The sequence below is a fragment of the Olea europaea genome, chromosome 11, assembly GCF_002742605.1.
Source record: "Olea europaea var. sylvestris chromosome 11, O_europaea_v1, whole genome shotgun sequence".
In the NCBI taxonomy this organism is placed as follows: domain Eukaryota; kingdom Viridiplantae; phylum Streptophyta; class Magnoliopsida; order Lamiales; family Oleaceae; genus Olea; species Olea europaea.
Genome location: NC_036247.1, coordinates 10,764,532 through 10,776,588, shown reverse-complemented (window position 1 = coordinate 10,776,588; position 12,057 = coordinate 10,764,532). Strand labels below are relative to the sequence as shown.

Sequence of the window (12,057 nt, the reverse complement as noted above, 5' to 3'; positions counted from 1 at the left end):
ATTCATGGACCCATTTCTTCTCATATAAAGTAAGTTCATTCACTCGTACGTGCTTTAAATTGTAGTCAAATCCCCATTAATCTCTCTTGAACTTATTGTATATCGACAGTTAACTTCATCATCGAAATATAAATGATCTCATGAACTTTTTTCTAGATCGGTGACTTCTATACCATGGATGTCTAGATGGATGAAGAGATGACACGAGTTCGATTCTCCCTACTAACGCTTTCTCGATCGAGCTTGTCGTACAGGACTTGTCTAGTGCTATTTACCTGACTGGCGTGATTTGCAGACTATTACGTCAATTCGAGAGTTTATTCAATGCGCACTCAAAGAGTAGCGACTACAGAAAAAAAATTACAACAACGATGACATGAATTCTGTTGATCATTGGAGTAGATTTTGAGATCAAGGGTATCCATATTTCATGATTCGAGCTAATATACTGCCAAGTGGAAAGCAACAAAATCCATGTGTAACGTGTCGAAATCTTTATGGTTAAGCTTGACGGCTTAACAAAATCAATCTATTAACTTCACTTGGATTGGTTGGCAAGTCAAATTTACATCCTTGCGGCTAGAGAAAGATTCAGAGAGTGATGAAAACGAAAACGGAATCGGAAGCAGAAAAAATGGAGGCGATTCAACGAGCTATAAAGCAATTAATGGAATTGGAGGATGAAAAATTCAACCCCAGTAGATCCTCTTCTCTCCTTGAAAGTTATGCGGCGGTGGACAGCGAAGATGATAAAAGTACTGGTGGGCGACGCCGCCAGCTACTCTCCAAAATGCTTTTTCAGGTACCAAACTATACTTACATGTACGTGATTCTCTGTTATTAAACGAGAGTGTGAGTGGTTTCTGGTTGATTAATTTAGCTACCTTGCCTCAATGTAATTCTGGGTAGTTGCTATAATTGAAATTGGGAATTGGGAAGCACGTGCATATTTTATATTACTTGTGCTAAAAGGTTGGATTCGTAATTAAAGCAATTGCTGTGTTCATTTGGTTTACTGGAAAAGGAAGTTACAGTTAAAATGCTCATGGCTGGCAATTTTTGTGGAAGTAGAATTCTTACTGTAAATGGGGGTTGGCTCCGGCTTGATTCTGGATAACCTCCTCCATGGCTATAGGCTCCCAACATCAATTTTACTTGCTAGAAACTTGTTGTTTTTACCATAATCATTGGAGAATTCTCGCCAGCCAATACCAACTAGCACAGTAAATTAAGCGAAGAATTAACATTACTAAGTCGGAGTTTTGAAGGTTCTGTATTTCAATTCCTTGCTAAAATGGATGAGCTTGGGAATACTCCATTTGAGTTCTCTGAACTATACACCTATGAAATCTAGGGGATCCTCTGTTTTATAATTTTAGTTCCAAGCGGGAAATAAGAGAGCTTGGAAATGATCAATCCGAGCTCTTGGGACAGACAACAGATGATCATGAGATCTTGTTGATCTTATTAATCTAACGAATATGAAGTCTACTTTAAAATTGTTCGTTCTGCACTCACACCTACCCCGGAATAGGTTCTTCAATAGGTATCCCAGAAGGGCGAGTACATCCTATACTACACAGATAAACAAGACCATTATTTGATTATCTATATTCATCAATTGAAATAATTCCTTTTTGATTTTCTACCATTCATTTTCTTTTGACAGTTTGCATATCTGTGGAAAATGGTTTCTTTCTTTGCATCCTAAACTAATTTATTTTGTTTGATTTCCAATTACTTACATTAACAGTTAGAATCATTGGACGGCATCCCTCAAAAATCCGGGGAGTTGGCCGATGAAGAGCACGTACATTCTTCCAAAAACAGTGAAAGGAGTGCGACTGCAAATGCAGTGGGCAATAGTACTTCTGGTATCACAAATGAGGACATAACCAAAGAGCTTAAGGAGTTGAAGAAGCAGAATTTTGTCACCCACTGCCTTCTATCAGCATTGATTGTTTTAACCATTGCATGGCAACTGTCTGAAGTCTCTCTTATTTTGAAAGTTAAAGATGGTTTGAGCAACCCTTTGAGATCCATTGGCCGTATGATCACCGGGATGTTTAAAAAAAGCCGCAAAAATGGTATTGTTCAAGAGGCGGCTAAGCATGTTTCTGCAAAGGAAAGGGAAATCCCCGAGCCGACTCCCCTTCCTGGTCTTAGAATTCCTGGGTTTCCCATCGAGGACTTGCTAGGTTGGGACTCCAGTGATGAAGACTAGCAACTGATTTCAAGTGTACGCTGTATTTACATTTGGTTTCATCTGCAATTGTAAAGAAGGAAATATGTGCTGTGGAATCTATTCATTGCACAAACAATTGTAGAGTATCTTGGTAGACGAGGAGTTTCACTTCAAAATCAGGGCTGTCAGAGGTTCCCAATTCTGATGGAAATTAATGAATTTTTCATTTGAAGTAAAAATGGGTGGCTGTTACTTCAAATGGGTGGCTGTTGGTTCCTACAAAATATGGGGGATACAATATTCTTCAAAAATTTAATATAAAAGTATTTATGCCTCTTCAGGATAATAATATAATATTTTGTATGAATATTAATCTATAAAGTTGTGCAATTTAGGAGAAACAAAATAATGTTCAAAAAATACAGCGACAATGACATAATAAAAGAAAATAATATATACATATCGATTTTGTGTAATTTATAAATGATTTATGATTATGATAAGGGTCAGTTGGCTTGAACTTCGCGTTGATGACGTGTCATAAAACTAAGATAAAAAAAAAAAGGATAAGAAAGAGTCAAAACTCTAGAGTAAATTTTACAGAGAATCAAAATCATATATTTATAAATGATTACGATAAGGATTGTAAACGTACAATTATCATCCACAAGTAATAATTAATTTGCAACACTAACAACACATTTCGTTGATAAAACCCTGACGGAGTCAAGCTATATATAGTGTTGTATGAGAAGATACAACTAAAATAGATACTAACAAATTCGAAGTGTTAAAAAGAGGTTCATCACTAACATTACCTTTAATTGCAATAATTTTATTTTTCAAAGATATATTGTCGTCAGTTAGCACTACCTTTACCTATTATTTTATGTCCTCAAACAGAACATGACAACAAGGTTTCTCATCTAGATTAAGTAAGAATTATATGTTGTTGATGATGATTATGCACGATCTATCACGTTATAGTTACAAAAATAGAGATTACAGAAGTATCCTAATTAGTAGAAAATATTTTCTAACAAAATTATTGGTCACTCATTACAAATTATAGAAGACAACAAATTATAAATTTAGACTACGGGTGAAGAATAAGGTGTAGAAAGTATAATATGAGAGATGATTGGTAAAAATATATGAATTATGTTGGCACAAGTATGTTGACTTTGTTTCTATGTTGTCTAACATGAGATGTCCGAATAAAGGAACGATTATAATAAAATCAAATATAAAAATGGATCATGCTACTTTTTTAATCTTTGAAGATGGTACATTAAGTCTTAACAAAAACAAATACTTGTTTCTAATTATGAACTCGTAAACTTTCATTTGTTTCTCGTTCTAACTAGTTGATAGATGTTGCAAAAAGGTAAGATATCAAGGTGGCCTGACCCTTGTTGCCAAGTCGACGGGCCATTTTTATTGCTTATTTTGTGGTTCGGGTTGGGTTGATTTTGAGTTCAACTTGAAACGAAACCAACTTGATCGGTTTGAATAAATTTCAACCCAAACTGACCCAATCCAATCGTTGAAACCAAACCAAATCGGTTTGGGTCGATTTGAAATTTATGTGAGTAAAAAAAATTGTCAACATGTATTGGGTTAAAAAGAAAATTTATACATATAAATTTTTTTCTTATGTAATGCATATCAATAATATATATAATTTAAATGATAAAGAATCAATTTTTTTCAAAATCATCATATATATAAATCCGATAATTATCAACAAATAATTACTTCAAAATAAAAGCAAGGCTACAATCTAAATTCAAAGTTTACTTCAAACACTTCTTCTTGCTTTCTTTACTTTTGATATTTAAAGTTTTGGTAGAAAAAATAGACAATAAACAAATTATTTGATACAAAAGTATATTTGTTTGATTTTTACATTGAAAAAGATGAATTTTAAAATACAAAAAAAAAAAAATGTATTTGGAAGTTGGGTCGGTTAATTAATGAGTTGGTTGCTTAAACCATAACTAACTCAACCCGACTTTTTAATGGTTAAAATTAAAATTAACGGAACTAAACCAATTTTTTGGTTCACACCAATTTGATCGATTTGGTCATTTTTTGATTTTTTTTGTCCACTCCTACTAACATGTGGCACCAATCTACACTATGGACTTTAAACACATCCATTTCATCGCTGTCCATATTCCTTCAACCTAGGAAGATGTCATCCTTGGTGTCAACCAAGAATTTAAAAGGGAAAAATTCATAACCCAGACATGAAGTATGCCCGACTTCACTTCTCAAATGAGAGGTTTGTAATTAAAAGAAGTGGAAATTACACAAATCCATGGGTTTAAATATCACAATTCAAAAATCATGACTTAAGTTTCATTATGCAAAAATCAGGTTTGATTTAATAATTTAAATACTAATTTCTCTCAATTCAATTTTCCCAACCCTAATTTTACGTTATGTTTTCTCTCTCTACCGTCTTCATACTCTCCCTTCTCTCTATCTTGAAACACCACTATTTCAATCGTTGACGACGATTCACGATGGTGACGACGATAACGACGGAGGCGAGCCTTGGAAGAAACCTCCTCAGTTTTGATGGTGCAGCGACACTCCTCTGACAAACGGAGAAGAATCACTGCCCCCGCTTTTCAAATCAAATATGGCGACTAGTTTTTTCATAATGTTGAGCGGCGATTTGTTGCGAGAATCATGACCTGTTGCAATCTGTTGCCGAACATTGAACGCTAACAGTCGCAGGTGAAGTGTTGATGGTGGTGCGGTGGATACCATGGATTTAGTGGCGAGTCTATGTGATCTGCCTGTGGTTGTATGTGTGGGGGTGTTGGTGGTAATGTGTGTGTTACCTCTGGCGGTGTTAATGCTATCGTGGTGGTGGTAATGGAGTGGTGGTTGTGCGGTGTTGGGGTAGTGGACATGCTGGTGGTGGTGCAAGTAGGAATGGTGGTGTTTTCTTGGTTGAGGGAGTGGTGGTGGTGGTGTTTTGGTTGTGTCGGGGAAATTGGGTGGTTATTGTTGTTAGTGGAACTAGCAGTGGTGGTAGTGTCGGCGACGGCGGGGTGAGGGTGGTGGTGGTATGTAATGTGACCAATTATTTGACCTGTTACTGATTGTTTGATTACCCGTGACCAACTATTTCATTACATACGACCAATTATTTAACTGTGGCCTTAAAATTTGATAATTGTGACCAACAAATTCAAAAATATGTGATTGATTAATAAACTGTGACCTATAATTTTTTTATCTATGACCAATTAAATAAATCATGACCTATAAAAATTTTCATCTGTGACCTCGAAATAATCTGTGACTAGTTAATTTGATAATACGTGACCAATAAACAAGTTTGTTTAATTATGAGTATGTGACCATTAATGGTATATATGTGACCTTATTATTTTCAATTAATAAAATCTATTTATTTAATAAATGAAAACCTGATTTTTGCATTTTCAAAACTTTAGACATGAAAATTGCATTGTCCATACTTAATACCTTAATTGTGAATTTTACCCTTAAAAGAATCATATATATAAACTGATTCAGTTAATATTCAAATCCCTGAAATCAAGCTTCCACTTACCATATGAAATCGGGCTCCCTAAAATACAAACTTCACTTCCTTGGAAAGACAAATTCATCACGAAGAAGCTAAAAGTTACAGATTTGTATCATAATATCTCTACCATCCCAAAATCCGGTATTGGTTATTATTGAAAAAATCCGATCAGCAAAATGCAAAATATTAATCACAGTAGGTGAAATTTTTGGTGGCTGCTGATTAAATTTCAGAATTTTTGTATTGATTTATACGGCAATTGCTTCGATTTGGGTCTGAATGCTATCATAGTCACAATTGGTGGCTTATCAATGTTTGGTCCTGCCAAATTCCAATTTTTTGAATTTATGAAATGATTTTGAAGCTTCCATCGTCACTGTTAGTGATTTGAATTTAACCTCCCACCGATGTAGGAATGCCATGCGTTGTAATCAAAAGTTTATGTTAATGATTTGCATTCATTGTAATTTGAATTGTTATTTGTGGTGAATATTGAACCATTTTATTGATGATAATGAAGAGAATCACTGTGATCATTAGGATTATTTATGTGAATTCTAATAATAAACATGACTTGTATGATTCCATGATGTGGAATTTAATAAATGTAGTGTTACATGCATTAATTCATAATGTGATCTGTAAAGGTAGTTTTATATGCATTATTTAAGTAACCGTGACCTGCAGTAGCTGTGACTTGGTGTTTGTATTTGTGTCTAGCATTTTTTCGTGAAAATTTGTAGAAATGGGATAGGGTCTTATCTGTGACCTATTTTTCATTTCTCTTATATGACATAAATTTCTATGACCTAATTCATCAATGTGACCTTAACATTCAGCTATTCGAACACAACTAATTTATGACATTGATATTTGAGACTAACATTAATCGTGATTGACATTGATATTTGTGACTTAAATTTATGATTTCTGCTATGACTTGTATTTGAACACAACTAATTTGTGACCTGCATTAGTCGTGATTGACATTGATATTTGTGACTTAAATTTATGATTTCTCCTATGACTTGTATTTGAACACAACTAATTTGTGACCTGCATTAGTCGTGATTGACATTGATATTTGTGACTTGGATTTTTTAGTTCTCCAGTGACTTGTATGAAACAACTTGATGGAAAATAATGTATAGAATGACCATGTGTAAGAATTTATATGTGACCTGAAAAAGAAAATGTGACATTTATTATTTCATGCTGTACATTTTTGTAAAGGTAGTTTTATATGTATAGTTTCAATAACTGTGACTTGCAGTAGCTGTGACTTGCATTTGTATCTATGTCTAGCATTTTTCGTGGAAATTTATAAAAATAGAGTAGGGTCTTATCTGTCACTTTTTTTTCATTTGGGTGATATGACATAAATTTCTATGACCTTAATTCATCAATGTGACCTCAACATTCAGCTATTTGATAGTGTTTGGCATACCATGTAACTGTACATGTTTAATTGTACAAATAATATTCATTCAAAATGTGACGTGATATTTTGATCCATAAATGAATATGTTTTTAGGGTACATACATGAATTGCTCTATGACCTATTAGCAATACCATTTTGTGATTGACTTGTAATGTAACTTATTTTTAAGTAGCTGTGACTTGTCAATTATAATGTGACTTATTTTTTATCTGGACATGAATCTCTTTCTTTAAATACCTCATTAAAGTGATCTATCACTTTTTTTATGAGCTATGACCTATAAACAATGTAATGTAACTTCAAATATGAAATTTGACTTGAATAAATCAATATGTGACCTCTGTAAAATAATAAAATTATCTTTGATTTGTACATGAATTTTTTTTTTTCACATTCTATATGATCTGTGACCGTAATATGTGACTTTAATAGATGTGCCAATAATCTGAGACTTCAAAATTTGTGCCAATATTTTTTACCAATAATCAATGACATATTGGCAATAGTATGTGCTTGACTTGAAATATGACTTATTTTGAAGGAGATGTGTCCCGTGACTTGTAATGTAACTTAATTTTGATATGTATATGAATTTTTATACAGTACAAAGTTTTTGTCAATTGTTAAAAATATGTGACTTCAACATCTATGACTTCAAAATCTCTGCCAATCATCTTTACCAATAATTTGTGACTTCTAAATAAAAATTCAAAATAAATAATTAAATGAATAAACAGAGCTTATGAATATCAAATTTAACATCCATATTTACATGAATCATAAAATACAACGTCACAGAATTTGATAAAACTTCAAATGTTTTGTTTCGGTTACAAAATAGACAAATAAAAATATATTTTTGTTCATCACTAAAATGTGACGAAAAATTGGACAACATATTTTTTATTGCGTTTGTTGAGATTTTGCCCGAAAACCTAAATTCTTCTGGTATAATATACTCCCAATCCTACAATACAGGAGAAAAGTAACAAACAAAAAATTAGTATTTGATTTCTTGTATATACATCCATGTCACAAACATCCGCAATATACTATACTAAACATGGCACGCTAACATTGAACAAATCACATACTCTACAACAGGTCAGACTAGAGGTGGGCGCGGGTCGGTTCGGTTTGGTTCTCTTTAGAAAGAGAACCGAATCGAACCAAAATTTTCGGGTATCTAGTAAATGGAACCGTCAGATCCAAATATAATTATGGAACTGTTCGGGTTCGGTTCTGTTTGGTTCAATTCGATTCCGTTCCGTTTCGTTTTGTACTACAATTAATTTTTTTAACATTTATAACAACATTATATAAATACAACTAATGACACATTCAATGGTTTTGGAATGTCAGAGATTAGTAGACTACCTTGTTCAAATGATCGCTACGGTCAAAATTTCGGTTGATGGAGGTCACAGCTTCGATCAGAAGTCACAACGTCGGCCGGAAATTGTATAGGTTTTGAAATGTCAGCAAGGCTGTGAGAGTGAGCAAGAGAGTCAAGACAGCGTTGTACACTTTAGTGTAGGTGTTTAGGGTTAATTACTGGATTGGATTTTGTTGGGCTAAGAAATGAAACAATAAAATGGGTAATTAGGCAAAAAATTAGAAATGAAACAAATTATTGAGCCAAAAATTTGAATTTGAAAATTGTTAATTTGTTTAGAAAAAATAAAATTAAAATAATTTGATTTATTCAATATTAAAAAAATAGAAAGATTCGATTCTTTTTCGGTTCTTTGGTTCTTGATCTAGAACCGAGAACCGAACCGTACCCGTCGGTTCTCAATTCAGATACCAGTTTGGGTATTTAATTTGACAAGAACCGTCGGGTTCGATTCGGTTCGATTCGATTTGATCGGTTCGATTCGAAAGATTTGCCCAGCTCTAAGTCAGACACAAATAAGGTCACAACCTCTATACTAGTAACAGACAATATATGTCACAAAACCTGGTTAAATTCTTTCTATTTACAAAAGTGTTCATACTCAGAAACGTAATCACAACATATGGTTGGTCATAAAAGACAACAAAATGGTCACAAAGATTAAATAATTCCAAAGCCCACGTGATGCATTCATGTGACATTGGCACCATTATCAGTTTTAAGGGAAAATAAGGAGAGCCATTATTACTCGTGAGAGATGTATATATAAAATGGAAATTAATAATCAAGAAAGGTTCTTGTTGTTTGGTTTATTAGTAAAATTGAGACCATGCTATCAAACTTACCATCAGACTACTTTCTCAATAAATTTGCAAAGTTAAATTCTAGAAAAATCAATTGCTTATTAGTGTAATGATATTGCACAGTTTGAATTCATTATTTCTTCACCCAAACATTTCATCGAACACCTAACGGAAAATAAAGTCACACTACAAATTCGAGGGTTAAAATGAATAAAAGGAAAATGAGTAGGATAATATGTCAACTATGTAACCACTCTCTCACATTTTTGACAATTAGGTCACAAATTGTAAAATTGACAAGTACCCGAGCCGTAAACACCCAAATAATTTCATAAAAAAATTGCCCATGACCTAAATCAAATACAAAATTGATTTACCTACTTAGAACTAGGTTTTTGCGTATGTCATCTTTGTGACCCTTTGTGATTTTCCTTTTTTCTGGTTGTCTTTGTGATTTCTCAGCAAGTTTCGTTCAATATTTCTCATCACCGCTCCTTTCTAACACCATCTTCACTTTCGAGCATTGTCGAATGCGTGGTTGAGAGTGCATGAATACCATGTATAAGAATTATGAATTTGAAATGTGAATATAGACTCATACAATGTTGAATCAAATTATGAGATATATACGTGTTTCTCTCTCCAATTTGATATACATATACATATATCCAAAACATACGCTGTAGCTATATTTGGTAAAATATATTTATTTTATAAATTAAATAATTAACAAAACCTCTTATTTTTGAAAAAGTAAACATAACTTCTGATCTGTGAAATAGGATCTCTAAAGTTCTTAGTTCCTGTAATTTCCTCAATTTAAAATCTATCTTAATTCGACAAACAAAGTGGAAGGCCCAAATGCAGTTCGACTTCCATTAATAAAGGCAAAAATGCTTTTAACTCGCCCCCAGGGCACATCTCCAAGTGATAAAAGGAGAGGGTAGAGAAATCCAGCTTTGCTTGAGATTGCTACGTCAAGGGTTCGAATCCTGAAATATGGATTTGGCTCTTAGGTAAGTACAAGTGTACAAACAACCTTCCACCCTGTATCCTTGGAGGCATAACCTGCGATTTACCTCCCTCACGATACTCCAAAGCAGGGGTGGTGGGAGACCCTTTAGGTTAGGATTTAACCTTTAAAAATGCTTTTAACTCTGAAGTGTCAATTTCACATTTATGACCTCCATTTATGCTTTCTATAACAACTGATATTTTCAGTCCCCGCATCTGCCCATCATCATCATTTTCCATATAATTCTATCCCTCGTTCCATTTATGGATACATAATACTATATAAAACTTTATAGTGAATTAAGCGAAGAGATCATTAGAAGAAGAAAAAAGCCTGCAATAACAAACATTTTGCTCACTACAATCCATACCAATGAGTACATTGGCCACTACGAATTCGTCCTATTTTCACAATGTACACGAGACATTTTATTCCTGCTATTGTCGACTATACATTACATCTATCATCCTAAATTGCTCTCTCTATTATGCAAACATGACTTCCTAAGTGCACGACTTTGCTGAAAAAGAATGCGACTTTCCACAATATTTGCAAATTTGATCTCCGCTGGAACACAATATGAAGCATACACGGGGCACACTAGTCCATCAGGCACTTTGCCAAGTCGTGTCCACCTACAGGCTCTTTGAATCCACGACCAATGGTACATAATGAAATCCTCACTAAAGAATATTTGACGATTATATACATCGTGGTTTGATTGAAGAAAACACATTTTCCTGAAGGTACAAGAACAATACTGCTGAGAATACAATCAAGATTAGCAAATATGGTAAATAGATTTCAATTGCATACTCACAGTTGGGAAAAATTTACTACGAATTTGAACACGCTGTGAGGTGCCTCGAAGAACGTGCATTCTACTTGCATCATCGTGAGCATCGATCAGAAAAGCCTTCACAAGAATCCTCATTTGAATCTGTGTGAAAAAAGCGGGAAACTTCCTGATATACTTGCTCAGCCTCGAATGGTTTAGTGACATATCCATCCATGGACCAAACATTTGCTTATGCTTAGCCCAATACCTGTGCCACCATGTGTTCTTGTGATCGAGGGCCCAACTTGCATGAAGGGGATGAATACACGTGATTGAGCTTCAAATGGGATACCTTGACCCGTGTCCTCTACCGAAACTATCAGATTAATTTGGTCAGTTGGGGATGATGACACTGAAGTAGCAGATCCTTCCTGATTGAAAAATCTAAAGTTTTTCCAGCTTAGCCGTCTATCGGCTACAGGCAACCCACTCAAAGTGCCACTTGAAGGTGATTCTGTCTCCACTTCCAATGATTCCTCCACCACTTCTTCAACAAGGTGGACAGTCACAAATATGTGTCCTTTCTCAGTGAACTAGCAGTATGTGAAATCATTAGTTGACAGTTTCTAAAATGCATACATAATTGCTTATTAGCTTTGAACATATGCTAGAGCATAATATAGCACTTTAATAATTTGAGCCAATTATCTCACTAATGAATTCACAAACAGTCACCTATTAGCGAAGAATACCCAGCAAAAGCACAAGTGATGCACAGAAAAATAATAAGAGGTCGTTTGACACTATTGATAAAAGTTTTTGTGACTTGATAAAAGCTGATGAAATGTGTGGTTGAAAAGTTTATTA

At 34.0% G+C, this 12,057-nt stretch overlaps 2 protein-coding genes across 2 annotated transcripts; one reads left to right on the top strand and one right to left on the bottom strand.

Moving 5' to 3' along the window:
- Nucleotides 1-206: 206 nt before the first annotated feature.
- LOC111403358 lies at nt 207-2,417 on the top strand. The gene is made up of 2 exons (XM_023031836.1): nt 207-802; nt 1,754-2,417. Exons 1-2 carry the CDS (start codon nt 602-604, stop codon nt 2,222-2,224), a joined length of 672 nt encoding a protein of 223 aa, XP_022887604.1. The 5' UTR covers nt 207-601; the 3' UTR covers nt 2,225-2,417.
- An 8,290-nt stretch (nt 2,418-10,707) lies between these two features.
- Nucleotides 10,708-11,420, bottom strand: LOC111403356. Its single transcript, XM_023031834.1, has 2 exons — nt 11,233-11,420; nt 10,708-11,152 (listed from the first exon to the last, which is right to left on the bottom strand). Exons 1-2 carry the CDS (start codon nt 11,313-11,315, stop codon nt 10,876-10,878), a joined length of 360 nt encoding a protein of 119 aa, XP_022887602.1. The 5' UTR covers nt 11,316-11,420; the 3' UTR covers nt 10,708-10,875.
- Nucleotides 11,421-12,057: the final 637 nt, after the last annotated feature.

Coding starts and splice junctions, on each gene's coding strand:
- LOC111403358 (XM_023031836.1), top strand. CDS start 602: ATGAAAACGAAAACGGAATCGGAAGCAGAAAAAATGGAGGCGATTCAA. Junction 803..1,753: donor TCTCCAAAATGCTTTTTCAG/GTACCAAACTAT, acceptor TTACATTAACAG/TTAGAATCATTGGACGGCAT.
- LOC111403356 (XM_023031834.1), bottom strand. CDS start 11,315: ATGCTCACGATGATGCAAGTAGAATGCACGTTCTTCGAGGCACCTCAC. Junction 11,153..11,232: donor GTAGTAAATTTTTCCCAACT/GTGAGTATGCAA, acceptor TTGTACCTTCAG/GAAAATGTGTTTTCTTCAAT.